Genomic DNA, 22,802 nt, shown 5'->3' with positions numbered 1-22,802 from the left:
CATTTCTTTGACATTATAGTCGAGATAACTGGTACAGAGCGGTACGTCTCAACACACATCTAAAGTATGCTGCAATCTACGGTCTCTAATTCCACTTTGAAAAAGGTTTTAATAACTGTAGTGAGGAAATTATTTACAGATGGTTAGAAGACTCTGCAAGTCTTGAAACAGATAAGATTGCTGAACCTTTCTTTTTAAGGGTAAAGACACATGACTACTTTCAGACTCATTTTCAATCTGGTTATATAGTTTTGTTTGCCTTTATGGTTAAAGTCCTTTCTTATTGACCACAAGTCAACAGAATGTATACCAACAGTTGCTGGTATACATGGACACATTTTTCCTTAAAGAGACTCTATCCAACCATTAGCCCTTCTGTTAGCCTTAAGAAAAAGATCCTCCATTAATTTCCAATCTATGAACAGAATTAAGCCTGAAGGAAGGAGAGAAAGACCAAGTCAAATCTGCCAGAGAACTACTGTTAAGTATAAAAAAGTTCAGTGAACATTGCTTCAAATGATTAATTATGTGTTCACAACACAGGCAATGGTTTTGAAAATATAAGCAGTTCCTTTGTCAAATCCAGCAGAAGCTACGTTTTATTGTATCACTTCCCCTTAGCTGCAAACATTGACCAAGCCATGCAAAATTAGTTTGTTTCAGGATTATTACAGCAAGAGGGAAAGCCCACCTTTGTAGAGTCTTCTACTCCATGCCCAGCCCAAAATATTTGTAGTGAAAAATGTATCTAGGAATTTCAGGAACTCTCTAACAAATGTGATTCATCTTTCAATTACATTACAAGTCTCCATTCCTATAGTTTTACATTACAAATCTCTTTATTTCTCTGACCACTTTTGTCAGGACCCAGGCTGCAAGGCACCAATAACCATACACAGAGGCCAGAATCTATCTAATATCTTTATTGAAGGAATATATAAAGTTAATAAAAACAAGTGTAGAAAATAGTCCAGAATTAGACCTTTCAGGAAAGGTCAGAATTAGTCCAAAGAAACAATGTCCAATATGAAATATTAAGGTCCAAAGTTGTAATCCAAATAACCGAAACACTCACTTTGCCAAGCAAAGTGAGGGGAGATGACAAGGTCCTTTAGTCCATGAACTTGAGCAAGGCTAGGAAATAACTTGATACTTGAAACAAGGCTTGAATCGTGGAACAAGGTAACGAGGAACAAGAACAAGGTCCGTGGAATAACTTGGTAAAATCCGTGAAACAAGGCAAGGTTTAGTCCTGGGAAACAAGGCAAGGTCCGTAGGTAAACAAAGGCTGGGAAACAGGAGCGAAGGCTGGAAACCAGGACAAGGCTTGAGCAGGAACGAGGCTTGAAACGGAGCGCGCTGTCCAGACACAACTCGCTCCGGAGGCTGACGAATTGACTCCGCAAAGTTACTTCGCGGGTAAAACACCTATATAGAGTCTAACTTTCCCGCCGAAGCAGTTCTCTGGGAACCAGAAACGAAAGCTAAACTCTGAGGCCAGATGTTTGACTCCTTAAAGATTCTCACGAAAAGCAGGCTTAATTGGCTAAATTCTTAGCTGTTATTCTAGCACTCCTGCGCGAGGCTGCTTCCAAACCTCTCTGTTGTTTACAAAATTCATGGCGAGAGAACACAGGAGATGTAGGCTCAGGGTTTGTTTGACATACTTCTGGGACACAGCTTTCTTGCAGGTGCAAGGTTCCCAGATCTGCCTGGGAAAGATCTTGCTGAGAAGATTCCAGTTCTGACTGGGAAGGTAAAAAACCCAAGTTTTCTTCTTCATCAGGCATCACAATGTCATGAGCAGGACTACAAGGCCCATGAGTCATCACACTATCCCCCTCCTCAAGCCCCCTCCCAAACTGGGACTCTCTCCCCGAGGCGCGAGGTCGTGGCTTGGCGGGATAGGTCTGATGAAAGCGACGGGTCAGATCAGGAGCATGGACTGTGGAGGCGTCTTCCCAAGAACGTTCCTCAGGGCCAAAACCCACCCAGTCAATGAGATATTGCAGGCGGCGGCGGTGAAAGCGAGAATCCAAAATGTCCTCAACCTCGAACTCCTCCTCCCCATTCATCAAAACAGGAGGGGGGGCCGGTTGGTCTGTATCAGGACGCACACCATCCGCCGGAAGGAGCAGGGAGCGGTGAAACACTGGGTGAATGCGCATTGAACGCGGAAGTTGGAGTTTGAAAGTCACGGGGTTTAATTGCGCCACCACAGGATAGGGGCCAATGAAACGGGCATCTAACTTCCGGCAAGGGCGATGGGAGGGCAAAAAGCGAGTGGACAGAAAAACCCGATCTCCTACCTTGATTTCGGGGCCCGGTTGGCGATGTTTGTCCGCGTGACGTTTATAGTCCTCCTTGGCTTGGTCTAGTTATTGGAGCAAAAGTTGTTGCACCGCTGTGAGTTCCTGCAGCCAATCCTCTGCTGCGGGGACTTCTGAAGTTTCAATGACAGGGGGAAAGAAACGTGGATGGAAGCCGTAGTTTGCAAAGAACGGCGTTTCTTTTGTAGAAGCCTGGACTCCATTGTTGTAGGCAAACTCTGACAGTGGTAATAGAGAAGCCCAATTATCCTGTTGGTAGTTTACATAACAGCGAAGGTACTGTTCCAAAGTGGCATTGGTGCGCTCCGTTTGCCCATCTGTTTGAGGATGATGAGCTGAAGATAAACGAGAGTCTATGCCCAATAGTTTTTGTAGTGCCTTCCAGAAACGAGAGGTGAATTGAGATCCACGGTCTGTGACCAGACTCTTGGGCAATCCATGTAATCTGAAAACATGTTGGAGGAATAGATCTGCCGTCTCTTTGGCCGTGGGAAGGCCTTCACAGGGAATGAAATGGGCTAACTTGGTGAAAAGGTCCACCACCACTAGGATCGTGGTGAATCCACAGGAAGGTGGTAGGTCAGTGATAAAATCCGCAGAGATTATTTCCCATGGGCGAGATGGAGTAGGAAGGGGATGCAGAAGCCCTGAGGGCTTCTCCCGTCTTGTCTTGGAGCGCTGGCATACTGGGCAGGTGTTGACATATTTTTCCACATCCTTGCGGATCTTGGGCCACCAGAAATCTCTTAGGATCAAATGCATGGTTTTAAATAGTCCGAAATGCCCTGCTGGCTTGCAGTCATGACACAGACGAAGTGCTTTTTCCCTGCCCTGCCCTGGTGGGATATAAACATGATTTCTATAGCAAAGCAGTCCATCCTTAAGTGAGAAGGGAAATTGCAATCCTTGACGGAGTTGGTCTTGCGCCCAGGCATCTGCTTGCTGACTAGCCCTGATTTCTTGAGCACAGAGGGGTCCAAGAGTAGGAGAAGCTGAATCAATGAGAGTGGATTTGGTGTTCCCCACTGTGAGCGTGGCAAAGTTCTCGGGCTGTAATAGTTGGGATTCAAAGGTCTCCTTGCGTCCTGCAGCGTATTCCGGTTTACGTGACAGGGCGTCTGCTTGCTTGGTTTGAGCTGGGGTTACATAATGAATCTGGAAGTTAAAACGTTCAAAGAATAAAGCCCAACGTTGTTGCCTCTGATTTAGTTTGCGGGCGGTTCTTAGATGCTCTAGATTCCGATGATCAGTATGGACTTCAATGGGAAATTTGGCCCCTTCTAGCCAATGTCTCCAAGTTTCAAAGGCTGCCTTTATGGCCAATAGTTCCTTTTCCCAGATGGTGTAATTTCTCTCTGGTGCTGTTAGTTGACGGGAATAAAAGGCACAAGGATGAAGGTGATCTCCCACCGGTTGTAGGAGTACAGCCCCAATTGCCACATCAGAGGCATCTGCTTGCACAACAAAAAGGGTTTCAGGATCTGGGTGCTGAAGAATTGGCTGGGACGTGAATAATTTCTTTAGTTGCTGGAACCCTTTCTCTGCTTGATCTGTCCAGCGGAAGGGCTGTTTCCCACGGATGCAGCTGGTGATTGGGTCAGACCAGCGGGCAAAATCTGGAATGAACTTGCGGTAATAGTTCGCGAACCCCAAGAAACGCTGCACCTCTTTCTTGTTGGTTGGCGCCCGCCATTCCAATACTGCTGAAACCTTTGCCGGGTCCATGGAGAGCCCTAGAGGCGAGATGCGGTACCCCAGGAAATCTACCTCTTGTAGATCAAAAGCGCATTTTTCTAGCTTGGCATAGAGCCCATGATCCCGCAATCGTTGTAACACCATTTTGACGTGGTTCTCATGCTCTGATTGTGATCTAGAAAACACCAAAAAATCGTCGAGGTAGATTATCAAGAACCGATCTAGATAATCCTGAAAGATGTCATTGACAAAATGCTGGAACGTTGCGGGAGCTCCGCATAATCCATAATTCATAACTCGGGACTCAAATAATCCGAATTTAGTCTGGAAGGCGGTCTTCCACTCGTCCCCTTCTCTGATGCGAACTAGATTATAAGCCCCCCGAAGATCCAGCTTGGTGTAGACCTTGGCTCCTCGGAGTCGGTCTAGAAGGTCCGAGATTAAAGGCAGGGGATAGCTGTTTCGCTTTGTGATATTGTTCAATGCTCTATAGTCCACCACCAAGCGTAAGTCTCCTGACTTCTTTTTCACAAACATCACCGGGGAGGCGGCTGGAGATTGAGAGGGTCTGATGAATCCCTTGCGAAGGTTTGTCTCTATGAACTCCCTGAGAGCTTCTTGCTCCGGTTCAGTCAGGGAGTAGAGATGCCCTCGCGGGATCGGGGGCCCCTCCACCAAGTCAATGGCACAGTCATAAGGTCTATGTGGGGGTAGTCTCTCGGCTTCTTTTTCATTGAATACATCCCAATACTCGGAGTACTTCTTTGGCAAGGTGATAATGGGCTCGGTGTCTGTGGTATGGCAGACCTTGGCTACGAGGCAATGGTTTTGGCAGTACTTTGAAGCGAACTGCAGCTCCCTGTTGGACCAGGAGATGCTTGGGTCGTGAAGTGTCAGCCATGGAATCCCCAAAATCACAGGGAAATGGGGAACCTCAGTAACAAAGAAAGAAATCTCTTCCATATGTTCTCTTATCCACATCCTGGTGGGTTCCGACCACTGGCTTACGGGGCCCGTCTTGAGGGGGCGGCCGTCTATGGCTTGCACCACACGGGCATTCTTGAAGTCATGATATTGTAATCCCAGAGAGTCGGCATACTCTCTATCAATGAAATTGTTGGTAGCTCCGGAGTCTATCATGGCGTGGATCATGACGGGTCCCTTTTTTGCTGACCATAAGGTGACCACTAGAAGGAACAGGACCCCGGTTGGCGGCTCTTGAATGGGTTTTTTGACCGGGTTGGCGAGCCTCTCTACGCCCGGTCGTTGGCTTCCCCCGCCGGCTGTGTGCCAGCCGCCTCAGACGCCTTCGTCTCCGTGGAGGACGCCGCCGCAAGACGGGCGGCGGGCTTCCCTTTGGCTGGGCACTCTCTGGCGAAGTGGCCCCCGTTCCCGCAGTACCAACAGAGGTTTAAGCGTTGACGACGGGCCTTCTCGGCGGCATCTAGTCTGGGACGCACGTTGCCCAACTGCATCGGCACCTCCTCGCTTCCTCTGGGGTATGGGGTTGGTGGTGGGGGTCTCCACACTGGACGTGGCTGAACGCTGGCGGGAGCGGGGGGTTTTGCCCCAGCTCTACCGCTCTGGCCTCGAACCCACTGTTTCCTGTTGGCAATCATGACTTCAGCCCGTAAACATTGATCAATGAGTGCTTCGAGGGTCTGGGGAGGATCCACCTTGGAGATTTCCTCCAGCATTTCGATGTTGAGACCCTCCCGGAATTGTCCTCTGAGGGCTACATCATTCCAGCCGGTGTTGTGGGCCAGCACTCGGAACTCGGCTATGTACTGAGACATGGGTCTGTCTCCTTGGAAGAGGCGGCGGAGTTTGTGACCGGCTGCCTCCAAATTGTCCTCGATTCCCCAAGTCTCCTTAAGGTGGTCCAAGAAACGTTGCGCTGATCTTAGGTGTGGAGAGGCTTGGTCGAACAGTGCCGTCGCCCAGTTGGCCGCTGGCCCGTCTAGAAGACTGTAAACCCACGCCACTTTGATGTCTTCTTGGGGAAACTCGGCAGCACGGGCCTCTAGATAAGCTTGACATTGGCGACGGAAAACATGAACCTTAGAAGCTTCTCCAGTAAATTTGGTTGGCAACGCCATGGCCGGAAGACGGATTCCGCGTTCCTTCAAACCCTTTATTTCCCCATCCTGTGCATTGAGCTTATCACGGATTCGGTCCACCTCATCCTTGTCGATGGTGTAGGTAATCGGCTGGCCGCCCGGTCCAGGTCCGGCTCCGGTAGACATACTGGCCGAGGTTAATTGGTGCTTAGGGTGGCGGAGTCAAACTGTCAGGACCCAGGCTGCAAGGCACCAATAACCATACACAGAGGCCAGAATCTATCTAATATCTTTATTGAAGGAATATATAAAGTTAATAAAAACAAGTGTAGAAAATAGTCCAGAATTAGACCTTTCAGGAAAGGTCAGAATTAGTCCAAAGAAACAATGTCCAATATGAAATATTAAGGTCCAAAGTTGTAATCCAAATAACCGAAACACTCACTTTGCCAAGCAAAGTGAGGGGAGATGACAAGGTCCTTTAGTCCATGAACTTGAGCAAGGCTAGGAAATAACTTGATACTTGAAACAAGGCTTGAATCGTGGAACAAGGTAACGAGGAACAAGAACAAGGTCCGTGGAATAACTTGGTAAAATCCGTGAAACAAGGCAAGGTTTAGTCCTGGGAAACAAGGCAAGGTCCGTAGGTAAACAAAGGCTGGGAAACAGGAGCGAAGGCTGGAAACCAGGACAAGGCTTGAGCAGGAACGAGGCTTGAAACGGAGCGCGCTGTCCAGACACAACTCGCTCCGGAGGCTGACGAATTGACTCCGCAAAGTTACTTCGCGGGTAAAACACCTATATAGAGTCTAACTTTCCCGCCGAAGCAGTTCTCTGGGAACCAGAAACGAAAGCTAAACTCTGAGGCCAGATGTTTGACTCCTTAAAGATTCTCACGAAAAGCAGGCTTAATTGGCTAAATTCTTAGCTGTTATTCTAGCACTCCTGCGCGAGGCTGCTTCCAAACCTCTCTGTTGTTTACAAAATTCATGGCGAGAGAACACAGGAGATGTAGGCTCAGGGTTTGTTTGACATACTTCTGGGACACAGCTTTCTTGCAGGTGCAAGGTTCCCAGATCTGCCTGGGAAAGATCTTGCTGAGAAGATTCCAGTTCTGACTGGGAAGGTAAAAAACCCAAGTTTTCTTCTTCATCAGGCATCACAATGTCATGAGCAGGACTACAAGGCCCATGAGTCATCACAACTTTCAGGATTTTCCCATTGTAAGTGCACACTGGGTACAACGGGTTGGAAACTGACCCCAGGAATGCCAAAGTGTGTCTAAATCTGATTCAGTATAAACTACAACGGTTTCATTTTTCATACTAAAAATGCAACCCAACACTTTTCTTTCTACCCAACAGAACACAATGTCACATAACAGCAATCAAAAACTGATTTAGCTGATTATGCAGAGATCCTGGTAATCTCAAATCAATGCTCTTTTATTGTATGAAAGAAAAAACAGCTGAAAGTACTTTCTAGGTTTTATGTGGTGATGTTTTAAACATTTAAAAGCAATGTTTCATATCTAACAGCATAATTTTGGCACAATGGTGCAATTCATCCTGTATCTATCTATTTCAATGTAATACCTTAAGTTTTTCCCTGATGAAATTCGTTTTGTTAGTTTTGGCCTAGCTCTCTAATCTGGTAAAGTAATTTTGGATCCTGAACCGATCATCTGGGGTATTTAGCTATCTTTCCTAATTTTGTCTCTCTTGCAAATTTGCTAAGCATGCATTCTATTCTATCATCCAAGTCATTTATGAATATTTTGAATAGCACTGGGCCTTTTACTACACAAAATGTCTTTGTCTACAAATCATAAAGACAGTACCAGATTTATGCCGAGTTCAAAAAGACCGTCTAAAGATTTCCAGGTGAAATAGTGGAAAAATTAAACAAGTGAAATACAGCCATTTCAATGAAGGAGCACCCAATCGGCAGGGCTTTTTATTCAGGAACTTACTTACATCCAAAGCAACAAACAGACCTCACAATAAGCAAAAGTGCTCCAGAACAAACACTCAGTCCAAAGAGAACGTCAATGGTTCATAATGGATTTGAACACATTGGAAGCATTGGGACAAGGAGCCTTTCACAGGCATTATTTTAATGTCAGTGACCAAAATGCAAAAGTTATTCTTCTGCTATACATCATGCTATGGTATGAAGCCAGGACCAAAAAGAAAGGCCAACAATATTTTACAATACAGTTGCACAAAGGACCACTCTGTGCCATTTGTGCATCTGGGAACACAAAATAAATGTTCAATGGCACTATCGGCGAACATTGATGTCACTTCCATTAATGCTTCAATTATTTAGCTGTGCAACAAACATTGAGTGTTTTTTTTTAATAAAAAAAGTAGTACTGGCCACTTTGGGTCAAAACAGACAAATATAAGAAAGACTTCATGCCTTCTTCACAATCCAAAACTTCAGCGTTTTCTTCCCTCAACTGCAGTCTCTCCTGGAGCCTTCAGTAAGAGTGATATGTGGTCATTGCTCGCTTTGTCTATGATCATATATAGCACCTGCTACAGTGCAAAGGAAAACTCTAGCTCTATGCTTCTTTTCAGTAACTGCTTTTAAAACTTGCATTCAAAACTTGCAGGCATAAGAACCAACTGAAAAGCTCCAGAGCAATGCAAATTTCTCTTAAGAGAGAATGCAGTGAAAATGCTTCCAATCTTATCATTCACCTACCCTGTTTCCCCTAAAATAAGACATCCCCAGAAAATAAGACCTAGTAGAGGTTTTGCTGAATTGCTAAATATAAGGCCTCCCCCCAAAGTAAGACCTAGCAAAGTTTTTGTTTGGAAGCATGCCCGCCGAACAGAACACCAGAGCATTCAGGATTGGTAAATGTATGTACCATAAAGTGTTATACATGGAAATATTGGTAGTAACAAGAAATTCTTGATAGGATTCAGTTTGTCTGGTCATGCTGGTTTGTGATGACAACCACTGTACAGTATATAATAAATGTTTTTTTTTTTGTTCAACAATAAATGTGAATTCTTCTTCATGGAAAAATGAGACATCCCCTGAAAATAAGACCTAGAGCATCTTTAGGAGCAAAAATTAATATAAGACACTGTCTTATTTTCGGGGAAACACGGTAATATAATTGTATTTGAACAGCTATTAAACCATCTTAGTATTTTGAACACTGTCAACTTGAGGAATGGATAACGCATACATACGAAAAGAAATTACTGAATGAAATTCAAAATGCCCTAAAGCTATCCCAAGAAACTACTAAGTGAGTAATTTTTAACCCAAGTTAAAGTTAAATCTGTAGATATATAGATCTCGATTTCAACTGCTGCCTGGGTTGAAAGTTCAATGACTGCCTTCCTTTAATAACCAGGACTTCTTCCATCAAAACACATTACAATGGGGTAAGATCAGATATTTATTTAATTTTAGTACTTTATTTTAGGCATTTTGTTTATACATAATGGGAAATGTTCATATTATCGGGGGGAGGGAAAGATAGGGGAATTTAATTTTGATTGGAAAAAAATATTTTCCAGGAAGCAATGATAAATGTGTGTTATAGCATTAGAATAAGAAACTACATTACCTATTAATACGGTTACTATGTGGAGATATTCCACAATTCTAAGTGAAATGAAAGCTGTATAATAACTACATGGCTAAAGGAAAGTTATTGAAGGTTATAAAGAGCATATTCCATAGCCATGAATATGTAGGAATAATGCTAACTTCATAATATCTATTCTTCATCTCATTAACATTGTAGCAGAATAGTTCTCAACTCCTTTCCCCAAAAGCCAATTTGTGTTACAGTTGGCTTTCCATGTCCACAGATTCTACCATCCACACCTTGCAAATATCCCCACTCTCAAAAAAAAAATCTAAAAAGCAAAACCTGATTTTGCCATTTTCTGGAAGGGAAACAATTTTATACACCGTGTATATAATAGAACTTGAGCATCCATGGATTTGGGTATCTTCAAGAGGTCCTGGCACTAGAGGATAACAAGGACCCATTGTATTACAAATTAATCCTTACAAATTAGCGTGTAGTGTTCTTTTAAATTTATCTTCTTAGATGTATCTTGACATACTTAAAAAAAGTCATTGAGCTGGTAGCAAAAATGCTATGTAAGGCAGCACATTCTCATTTGCTTTGGGCATGGAAATATAGTAAGGATCTTATGGCATGGTAGCAGATAAATCCTATCCCATGAAACACAAATCTTGAAACTGCACTGTGTCACAAATAAATGCAGAGTGTTTGAAAAAAATACATACATTCCGGTTAAAAGACTAACGTTCATAAACTTTTCTAGACTGCATGACTATTTAGCCTCTCAAAAACCCTGGAATAATGTTTTTAAAGCAAGATCATTCACTACAAAGGCACCATTGTTCTGACACAAACTAATCAGTTTACAGCTGCAGTGAAAACCGTTTGGCAAGGAATCATAAAAGTTACCATAAATAAGGCGAATATCGATATAGCCCAAAGGTGACTGGCTTTTAATAAGCAGAATTGCCGATGTGAAACCAAAGCTGCATGTTGCCACACTGGACACAAAGAACGAGACATTGCCTAACTGTTTTTGGATCAGATCTAGTGACTCAACCCACGCAGGAGCCTTCAAGCAGGCAGTCATTTATAGAATTATGTTCTGTTGTCTATGCATGATTGGCTGCTACTCAGTTTCCCTGGACAGTACCTGAGAAAGATAAAATTATACAGGTTGCCCGGTAACTAAAGTGTGCCCTTGAATGTATAGATTTTATAAATGCCTCATATCATTTACTTTGTGAATTTACTTTGCAGAGCCAACCTTAAGAAATGGGTCCACGACATGCGAGTGTGGAGAAGAGCAACCATAGGCCACCTATTACAATGCAGCCTGAGGCCTGCCACATGCACAGCGGAGGACCTTCTTATAGCCACACCAGAGGCACTCCAAGTGGCCAGCTACTGGTCAAAGGACATTTAGTATGATGCCAAGTTTTTAACTTTGTTGGTGTTTTTAAATACATTACAACTATAGCCCTGGTTCGCTTTTGACATAGTAAATAAATAAATACTTTGTGAATTGTTCTTCAACATACCATTATTAGATGACGGGGTATATTTAGCCATGACATATTACGAATATTGCTTGCATTTCTTGAGGAATCCCATTTTGAGCCTTGTGCCAGTATCAAATCTAGTATTTTAGCTCTATTGCTATTAAATCATTTCACAAACCAAATAATTTTATGAAACCAGCACTTCCTTGTATGGGTTGCTCCTATTTTAACAAGCACTAGTGGAATCCCTATTCTAATTATTGTGCTAGTACAATGCTGGATAAAACACTATCCTAAGAGCCAAAAGTATTTAAAATTATACAGTATGACACTTGTAACCACGGGATCGGTACTTCACCTAACCACTTCTGACAAAAGATGTCCTTTCTAGGAATTTTCTGGGTCATCCAGGGTGACTATGATAACTTTTGATGGAAGTAGATTTCAATCAGGTTTACTCTTATCTATGGTTTTCTGTTTCTACTGCCAGTTCAGAAATGTATGGAGTTCTTCTTACTGTAGTGCTATCTTTGAAGAAATGCTTCTATAATCTTCAGTAGGAATCACAATAAGGTTTAATAGTCTCTATGACTAACAGCAATGTCCATAATTTTGATATGTATGAAAGGCATATGTAGAATTTCTGATGAGCAGAGCTTTCTGTTTGTTTTTACAATACAACAAACTTCCAAGTCTCTTGTTTGTGGAGTTAATCTCAAGATACAATATTTTGTTTGTTCAAATATATCTAGGCAGAGTATCTCATCAGGAGACACAAACACATGAAGTATACATTCTTGTATCTTCCAATATACATATTTAATATGTACCCCACTTTTCCACTTAGAGTTTAACAAAAATTAGAAGCAATCAAGAGCTAATACAAAGTGTCAGATTAAAAATAATAATAAACAAACTGCGCCTGTCAAAACTAGCTCAGCAACAAGACGACGGAACAGCTAAAAGCCTGCCTGAATAAAAATATCTTGGCCTGCCAGAGGAAGAACAATGGAACCGGAGCTCATAGTCTTGCCTGCCTTGGCAGAAAAATGCAGTGCCTATGAGAGGCCATTGAGAATGCCCACTTTTGCACCAAGACTGCCTCCGACAATGGGTCATTGATGAAACATCTCTTTAAAACGCCTCTCTTTTCAGCTCATATGAGAGAATGAGGTATCTCAAACAGCTTACACCAAGCTTTTTTTTTTTCGGGGGGGGGGGGGGGGGGTGGTTATCTGCACACTTGCTACCATACGATCTGAAACTAACCTGATCTTGTCTGATTTCAGAGGCTAACCAGGGCTGGGCATAATCCACACCAAGATGGAAGAAGCCTGGCAAAAGCAGATTCTTGGGAGAGGGCTTTGAAAGAATTCTGTCTGAAACTCTGGGGAGTGATTGCTTGTCAGTCTTGACACAGTATTGTGCAAGACAAGCTAATGTTTTAACTTAAAATACAGGACACATTTCTATGTTCTTCGTGTGATTAAATTTGGGTTACATTCAAGAGTGTAAACCTACATTCCCAAGGAGACTGTGTCCACATCAATCACAAGCAGCACCCCTATTGTACAGGCAGGCCATGAGTTACAAACATCAGTTTTGAAAAGGACTCATAGTTAAGAATGGGGGTGAGGCAACAGAAAGTGAGAAAAATCTACACCCAGGAATGGAAATTGATGCTTGAAAGAATTATCATGGGAGAAAGGTGTCGCCACTGAGGTTTTCTTGCCTATTTTTGTTTCTACAACAAGCCAAATTTTTGAAACCTGATTATTACAGGGACAGAAAGTGAGGTGAAATCTTCTGAACAGGGACACAGAAGGAAAAACAGACTGCATAGGGGTGTTAACCCTCCCCTATGCTATCCAAAGCTTACATATATTATATATACACACACATACACACACAGAGTACATATAAAGGTTTTCCCGACATTAAGTCTAGTCGTGCCCGAGTCTGGGGGTTGGTGCTCATCTCCATTTCTAAGCCAAAGAGTCGGCGTTGTCCATAGATGCCTCCAAGGTCATGTGGCCGGCATGACTGAATGGAGCACCATTACCTCCCCCCCCGAGCAGTACCCATTGATCTACTCACATTGGCATGTTTTCTAACTGCTCGACTGGCAGAAGCTGGAGCTAACAGCGGGAGTTCACCCTGCTCTCCGGATTTGAACCAGCAACCTTTCAGTCAGCAAGTTCAGCAGTTCAGAGGTTTAACCTGCTGCATCTCTGGGGGCTCCGACTCTTGTGTGTGTGTGTGTGTGTGTGTGTGTGTGTGTGTGTGTATATATATATATATATATATGGAGTTCCACTTAAAAATGTACCTGTTCCAATTTACAAACAAATTCTACTTAACAACAAACCTACAGAACTTATGTTTGTAAGTTGGGGATTGCCTGTACTTACTTTAAATTCCAGAAACTTGGCTAGAATATTCAATTTTACCTCCTCCAAAATCATAGTGCACCCAAGGCTGATCCACAGCCATACAATCCGTTGTAGTCAAAGAACCACGTTCAACCAGAAAACAGTGTTGCATTGTTCTGTATATATATATCCCACATTTACACTAAAATATCTTCATACAATTTACTAAAATATCACATACATCAGAGTTATTACTAAGGATTGTACTCTAAATCAATGCTAAAAGGGTTACATTCTAACAAAGCTTTCATATACAGCTGAACTATGCAAAGACAAATATAGAGGATATTGAAATTGTTAAAACTTTTAATGAAGAATGCCTATTAAGAATATATAGACCATCACACATTCTTTTAAATTGAACATTGTTTAAAATTAGCTGAAATGCAAAAAAAAGCTTTGTTGGAGTGAAACCCTTTCACACTCAACCCTTTTTAAGTTGAGAAAAATTCTATTTTTTTGGGGGGGGGGGGAGTCTCTGTTGCACTTTTCACGTTTCCGTAAGCTGGTTTGAATTTTAAATAGGAGTTAAAGAATATTCAAAATTGATAAAATTCTGTCTTAAGAGTACTCCTGGAAAATTTGAATCCAATATGTTACATAACTCATACAAACACACACATATGGGGTTAAACATAAGTAATAATCCCAGTCCAAAGTGGCTTATCTGCTCGAGTCATATGGCTACTGAAAGAGCTTAAGCAGAAATGCTGGACCCAACTTTATAAAATAGTCCTTCTATTTTCAAAGATTCCATTTTTGTTACAAAAAAGGGGAGATAAAAATGATAGCCAAAATTTAAAAAGTTAAGAAAAAAGAAGCAAAATTTGTCATTGTAGAAATTGCCACAGTGCGATCTTTTACTTGAAAACAAGTAGCAATGCATCCACCTGGACTTTCTTCCTACTAAGCATGTGAGGACTACAGCTTTTGTAATATATTATATAAATAAAGGGAAGGAATATGCTGCTCTGGACTCTCTTAAGTATGACTTACGTCAGAGAAACTATGCAGCACAGTGCCACAAATTCAGGCATTGGCCAAGACCAGCTCCTGGAATGTTTATTCCCTTGTTTATTGTGTTCCACCAACATTCACTGTCTGGGAATCTCACCTTTATGTATGAGGGCCATTTCACAACAGACAAATGAACTTGCCATCAGTTATATACTAAACAAGGGAGATGTAGCAAATACTAGCTCTCAGAAAAATATTCTTCTGCTTTTACAAAATAAATTTCATATATCTAAATCACACATATGCCCTTAAATCCATTGCACTAACATTGTTTACAGATTTGGTTATGGGAAGTGTCAAGGGCTGCATTCTTCCTAAAAGCCTCCCTGACAACTGAGATAACTATTTGAAGTCCTCCTGCCTTCAAAGATCAGTAGAGAGAAGGCATTTTCTGCCCCCCCCCCAAAACATATTCAACATGCTCTTTTGAGCTATTAATGTTCTTATATTTTCACTAATAAATGCTAATAGTTCAAAATCAAACACACTGTATATAGTGTGTGCATTACTTTAAAAAATACTAAGAATCAACCCCTCAAAACTTGTATTGACTGTCCACAGGTCAATGCTGGAAATGCATTGGCTCCCCACCATTTTGAGAGCTTGAAGTGAAGTAGAGTTGGCTGTTTTTAATAGAGGCTTATTGTAAAGCCTTGTGAGTCCTGGCAGTTGCTCTGTAAGCTCACAAGACTTGCAGAAAGACTACAGTAAGCCACTGCCATTCTGATCCACCTCAGGTTTCCAAAAATGGCAGTTGTGTTGCATCATGGTTTTTATTGTATAATTGTGTTGAATTTGATTATTTTGCTTGATGTCGGGTTGCTTTTGTTTTACTTGTTTTAATTTGTTATACCTTGTTCTTCTTTTGGGCTTGGCCCCATGTTAGCCACCCAGAGTCCCTTTGGGGAGATGGTGGCGGGATATAAAAATAAAGTTGTTGTTGTTGTTGTTGTTATTATTATTATTGTTATTATTATTATTATTATTATTATTATTATTATTATTATTATTATTATTATTATTATTATTATTATTCAGGCTCCTCCAAGTTGCTACTAAATGCGGTTCAGGCCAAAAAGAAGGTGAGGAAAGTGAGAAAGGCTACCTTTTTAAAAGTTTGGGTCATGGAGGAGTAATAGGTTGGGAGCAGGGCAATCTATTGGGGGGGGGGTGAAACTTTTTTTTAGTGAATCATGAAGAATAGTTCCATAATGCAAAATAATTTAGAGATCAGGCTCCATCGATAAACTTGAGTGGACACTCAAGACAGATAAACTTCAGTGGACACTCATGGGGATTTGGTTTACCAATTAAAATCCATGAATAAACCAGGTTTTTTTAAAACCTGAAAAAATTCGGGGGAGGGGAATTGAACCCCCAACACCCCCCCCCCCCCTTGGCTACAGCCCTGGATGGGAATGCTACTTTCACATCCCACCACCGCAAACTGGGCTTCTCGCCTCTGCCTCGTGCTATTGTCTTTGCACTGGGTCCCCGAGTCCCTTTGGGGAGATGGTGGTGGGGTATAAAAATAAAGTTATTATTATTATATTATTATTATTATTATTATCCCTAATAGAGGCAGGTTGTTTTCCTTGCTTTTCTCCCCACTTTTCTCAGTGGCATTCTCATTCTTTCCCCTCATTTATAAGCCTCCCCCTATCTGTATTTGTACAGATATAGACATTTTAAGATCAGCAATGTAATATACATGCCCAAATTGTTTAAAAAACCAACCTTGCCTTCTCTTTAGCTCAAGTATGTCACCTCTATGCATTTTTAAAAGAATATGACAAGTCACTTGTGGACACTTACACTGAAAGACTATCCATTCAATGAATACAAATTAATATTCAACAAGGTGCACATACAGTAGAGTCTCACTTATCCAACATAAACGGGCCGGGAGAACGCTGGATAAGCGAATATGTTGGATAATAAGGAGAGGTTAAGGAAAAGCCTATTAAACATTAAATTAGGTTATGATTTTACAAATTAAGCACCAAAACATCATGTTACACAACAAATTTGATAGAAAAAGTAGTTCAATATGCAATAATGCTATGTAGTAATTACTGTATTTACAAATTTAGCATCAAAATATCAGGATATATTGAAAACATTGACTACAAAAATGCGTTGGATAATCCAGAACGTTGGATAAGTGAGACTCTACTGTAGTTCACTCTCTCTGTAGAACTCCATAGCTTATTTGCTTAATCATTTAAAAATATATTATTTTCAAGATGATTGTAAAAATTCCACTTGTTTATTTTCATTTCTTCTTCATATCATTCCGGTTTTTATAAAAGCTGCAAGATTTCCATCAAATGCCAGGAAAGAAGAAATAGAAATAGGAACACAAAAAGGACAAGTGCCAACTCAAATGAACCCTTCCCAACTTGCTGTGCTTGGCTTTTTATTTTCCTTACCCCTTGCTTTCAATCTCTCTCGCTTTCTCCCTCTCTTGAGATTCTTGTCTTTATTCCTGGCTTCTCAGATCCTGCTCTTTTATGATTCTGTGTTCCTAGAATATAATTGTGCTGCCTGCTGCTCAGCTCCACATGTCCATGTTTTCCTTGATCCTCTGCTTCCATTCAGTTAAAGCATGGCAGTTTTCACAACTTCTGTCACTCAGCACAAGACAAAACAGGGTTGTTCTGCTGTGAAGCTGTGCTGGGGTGTTTAAGGTTTCTTTCCCAGCAGAGGGACAGCTTGCAGTTGCTTTCCTTACAGACTCTCAGATCAATCAGTTACTTCTTCTCTGATTTGAATGGAGCAGCTCATGAGAACAAGTAAGATAAACAATGGCCAGCCTCAGATATAACATCATAGAATCATAGAATAATAGAGATGGAGAAGACCACACAGGCCATCTAGTCCAACCCCCTACCATACAGGAAAAGCAAAGTCCAAGCACCTCTGTCAGATAGCCATCCAGCCTCTGCTTAAAAGTCTCCAAAGAAGCAGCTTCCACCACACTCCGAGGCAGAGAGTTCCACTGCTGAACAACTCTCACAGTCAGGAAGTTCTTCCTAATGTTCAGGTGGAATCTCCTTTCCTATAATTTGAAAACATTGCTCCAAGTCCTAGTTTCCAGGGAAGCAGAAAACAAGTCTGCTCTCTCTTCCTTATGACATCCTTTCAAATACTGAAATATGGCTATCATGTCTCCTCTCAACCTTCTCTTCTGCAGGATAAACATACTAGCTCTTTAAGATGTTCCTAATAGAGCATGGTCTCCAGACCTTTGAGCTTTTTAGTTGCCTTCCTCTGGACACCTTCCAGCTTGTCAATATCCCTCTTCAATTGTGGTACCCAGAATTGGACAAGTATTTTAGGCGAGGCCTGACCTAAGCAGAATAGAGGGGCACCATTACACCCCTTGATCTAGACCAGGTATGGGCAAACTTCAGCCCTCCAGGTGTTTTGGGCTTTAACTCCCACAATTATATAATATTAATATTAATAATAATAATAATAACAACAACTTTATATTCCGCCACCATCTCCCAGAAGGACTTGTGGCAGCTCACAAAACACTCAAGGTGTGACACAAAATAGAACAAGTTCAGAACAAAACATAGGCAATAAACAGTCAACACAACATCATAAATTCACAGTATCCCCTGGTACCTACTGGCTATTAGGAATTGCGGAAGTTGAAGTCCAAACATCTGGAGGGCTGAAGTTTGCCCATGCCTGATCTAGACACTGTACTCCTTTGATGCAGCTCAAAATCCCATTGGATTTTTAAACTGCTGCATCACATGGTTGGTTCATGTTTGACTTGTTGTCCACGAAGACTCCAAGATCTTTTTTACATGTACTGTTGTCGAACCAGGTATCACACATCCTGTATGTATGCATTTCATTTTTTCTGTCTAAGTGAGGTGTCCTATCCTTCTTGTTGAAATTTAGTTTGTTAGTTTTGACCCAGCTCTGCTGAGGTCATTTTGAATTCTGATCCTGTCTTCTGAAGCATTAGCTATCCCTCCTAATTTGGTGTCATCTGCAAACTTGATAAGTACACCCTCTAAACCTTCATCCAGGCCATTAATAAAGATGTTGAACAGTACTGGGCCCAGAACAGTCCTGTGGCATTCCACCCATCACTTCTTTCCAGGATGAAGAGGAACCATTGGTGAGCACTGTTTGGGTTCGGTCACTTAACCAATTACAGATCCACCTAACAGCAATATTATCTAGCCCAGTGGTTCTCAACCTGGGGTCCCCAGATATTTTGGGCCTTCAACTCCCAGAAATCCTAACAGCTAGTAAGCTGGCTGGATTTTCTGGGAGTTGTAGGCCAAAAACATCTGGGGTCCCCAGGTTGAGAACACTGATCTAGCCCATATTTTACTAGTTTGTTTGCAATAAGGTCATGGGGGACCTTGTCAAAGACCTTACTGAAATCAAGATATGCTACATCCACAGCATTCTCTGCATCTATCAAGCTTGTAACTCTATCAAAAAAAGAGATAAGATCAGTCTGGCATTATTTGTTTTTGATAAATTCATGCTGAATTCAGCCCATTACATTAGATTTACCAGATCAGTAATGGTTTTGCATTCGTCACATTTTATCCTTCCCAGTTGTTCATCTGATTTGTAAACAGCACCTAAACTATGCTTCATCACTTTAGACATCAGAGGGAAATGAAGATTTTTTTAAACTATGGCATCTGAAGCTGGATGTACAAGTTAAGAAGGGGGCACATGGCTCACTGCTAATCTGACCACAATTTACTGCATTCAACTGGATCTTCATCACAGAGCTATCAGACAGTTTACAAAAGGGGTTTCAACAAGCCTTATTTAATTGTGTTGATTTACTGAACATTTTAAAATAATATCAGTAATAGCTGGCAGAGACTGCTTAACAGTTTTTAGCTTTAAAAAGTTTGAGGCATGATTTGTAATGATTTTAAAGTTACATTTCTTCTGTGGTTCATGTAAGATAATCAATGGTATTCTTTAACTATTGCTGGCTTTTAAAAATTATGCTCGTGTTTCTATCCCAACAGACAATGCATCCATATGTTCTCATCTCCTGACCTATACTGTTTTATTTCTGCTAATCTTTCTGAGAATATAATTAGACTAATACTATTACTACTATTAAGAAAGCGATCAACTAGGTCTCTGACTAGAAAAACAAAATTCAGAGCAAAATTAACAGGCATCAACAAAATCTCAAATATTTCTTAAAGTTACTAAAATCAAATTGCTAGTCCCTACTAAAATTGATCCACCTAAGGTTAAGTAAACATTTTAACAAATCCCAGTAACTCAATAAATCTTCTCCAATTGGGACAAGCAACTGGATTCAAGATTTTTAAAAAAGATTAATTACTGGCAGACACCAACATCAATGAGACCTCAATTTCTTTCTACTGCACTGAAAGGAAAAGCGACAGGATGGAACTCAGCATAAGCAACACAACTATAAGGTATGTTTTCATAAGAAACAGTATGGCATAAAAACAAAGTTACAGCTAAATTCTGGTAAAACTAGTAACAGAAAGAAATTTAGATTAGTCAAAACTACTGTCTATATTAATATACAAGTCTAGAAAAGTCCAGGCTGACTAATGCATGGGTCAACTTAAGTATTGTACCTTACCCTTTATCATAAAAGGAACCATTTGTGATTAAAACAGTGGCATTTGGTCTTTTTGAAGGCTTGGGATGGACAACTGCAATGGTGGTGGCCAGGGGCAGCAGGATCTCTGAAGCAGGGCTGGCCATTTCTCCTCTCTATAGAATGGTTTCAGCTTATCCATGAATCATATCAGAACCCATACTTTTGACCCCATAACCTCAACTTTGATATGAGGTCAACTTATACATGAGTATATATATAACAAAATACACTTACCTTTTCTTTGAATAAAGATCCTAAGCAAAGGATTTGCTGTAGACACTGCTTTGTGATAATTGTCATCATTGTTGATTGGCAAGAGGTCCCCATGAATGTCTATATATCCAACTAAGACATCAACATTAGGTATTTTGTGAACATGTTGCAGTAATCCATAGAATTCGTCAAATTTGCCAGGTTTGGACCTTTCCAAAGAAAATCGTCTATATTCTGCACCAAACTATAAATAAAAGAAAATAAAAATGAATTTAATAATGCGACATATTATATTTAACTACTGATCCACTAAATCCATAGTTAAGTTTTGAATTATTAACCAACAATATATTGTACGTACATTTTATTTGTAAGCCGCTCTGAGTCCCCTTCGGGGTGAGAAGAGTGGCATATAAATATAGTAAATAAATAAATAACAATTAATTCTTTTATTCTAATTTGTTTGAGATAATAACATTCAAGACTTGGTAGAAACTGTGAAAATGTAGCCTAAACAAAAGTGTGTTTTCTACTATACACGTTGTCAGACTTGGTCCATATGCCACCCACATTTCAATTTTAATGACTATCAAGATAGAAATGTGGGTGGCATATGCATACATAAGGCAATACCAATAACAGGATTTTCCCTCTTTCCATCAAGCCAAAGGGAATAAATGTGCATTTACAGAAAACCCCAAACAAGGAAGCAAAATATTCTAAGGCACAGCAATACCTATCCTTAGGACATTATATATCACATATATATATTAACTAGAAATTTGAACTGATGTTACTCAACACAATTTCATTTCATACCTTGACCAGGGAAATAAACACCTTGCTTCCTGAGACAGCTATTTAACCATGCAAACATAGCTTTGAGGTTGCAAAAAATTAATGCATTAAAACTCACATTAGCATAGTTCATGCCCTCCCATGAGCTATCCCAGAAGCCTTCCCTCCTCAAATCTTTGCAAGTATTTGTGAATAGCTTGTGTGAATCTGTATCATATGGTGGTGAGCAACACCATATCCATGTACAGTAGAGTCTCACTTATCCAAGCCTCGCTTATCCAAGCCTCTGGATTATCCAAGCCATTTTTGTAGTCAATGTTTTCAATATATCGTGATATTTTGGTGCTAAATTCGTAAATACAGTAATTACAACATAACATTACTGCATATTGAACTACGTTTTCTGTCAAATTTGTTGTATAACATGATGTTTAGGTGCTTAATTTGTAAAATCATAACATAATTTGATGTTTAATAGGCTTTTCCTTAATCCCTCCTTATTATCCAAAATATTCGCTTATCCAAGCTTCTGCTGGCCCATTTAGCTTGGATAAGTGAGACTCTACTGTATTTCCAAAAAGTACCTTTCATAGTTAGATAACTACAGCCTTCCTCCACAAATATAGGATTAGTGAACAAAATTTGCTGGTCACAGGATGTGGCTCCCAATTTGATTTGCATTCCACCCAACCTACATCCAGTTGTTAATATCAGCTACATTAAATCCACTCAATCATGGGAATGCAGAACATCAGCCTCAAACCCACCTAAACCCTAAGTGCAGCAATTTCCAATTAGGTAGAGAACCAATGTGGTGATGTGGTTTGAAAGTTGAACTCTGGAGACAAGCGTTTGAATCCCTACTCATCCATGGAGACTGACTTAGCAAAGTCATACTCTCTCAGCCTCAGAGGAACAAACCTTCCTGAGAAAACCCCATGATAGGGTTGCCTTAGCCTAGAGTCACCTAGAGTTGGAAACAACTTTAAAGCAAACAACAACAGAGCTGGAAGAGCAACAAACATCCAGCTATTTTCCTGCAGCTTGATACAAAACAATGACGTAATCTGCAGGAGATACAGGAAACAAGTGAATTTTTGTCTACTTCTCCCCTCAACTCTCCACAAGAAATGGACAGGTTCAGAGTCCTGTAACTGGGAAAGGTGAGTTGAGGACACTGAAAGGGAGGGTCTTGCAATTACATCTCCTTATGCTGGATTACAGTTGTGTAAATATAATATGTACAGGGGAAAAGGACACGTCTGTTATTATTTCAAGTTTGCCTTTGATATTATCAAGTTTTACGGATGTTGAAAACCAATAATTATACCACAGAGCATCACTGGCAAATCTTTCCAATTGTTTAGGAACAAGATCTGCAAACATTTCCTGCATCTACCCTGTTTCCCTGAAAATAAGACATCCCCAGAAAATAAGACCTAGTAGAGGTTTTGCTGAATTGCTAAATATACGGCCTCCCCCAAAAGTAAGACCTAACAAAGTTTTTGTTTGGAAGCATGCAGGATCAGTAATTGTACATACC

At 40.9% G+C, this 22,802-nt stretch overlaps 1 protein-coding gene across 1 annotated transcript in view; it reads right to left on the bottom strand.

Moving 5' to 3' along the window:
* Positions 1-22,802, bottom strand: part of pard6b (par-6 family cell polarity regulator beta) — a 49,395-nt gene that overhangs the window by 5,531 nt on the left and 21,062 nt on the right. The window contains exon 2 of the mRNA XM_062979750.1: positions 20,483-20,705. Coding sequence (XP_062835820.1) covers positions 20,483-20,705 — 223 coding nt within the window. The remainder of the gene's footprint in view (positions 1-20,482; positions 20,706-22,802) is intronic.

The sequence above is a fragment of the Anolis carolinensis genome, chromosome 4 (genome assembly GCF_035594765.1).
Source record: "Anolis carolinensis isolate JA03-04 chromosome 4, rAnoCar3.1.pri, whole genome shotgun sequence".
In the NCBI taxonomy this organism is placed as follows: Eukaryota; Metazoa; Chordata; class Lepidosauria; order Squamata; family Dactyloidae; genus Anolis; species Anolis carolinensis.
The sequence above is the reverse complement of the archived record's forward strand: the minus strand, read 5'-3'. Positions and strand labels throughout refer to the sequence as shown.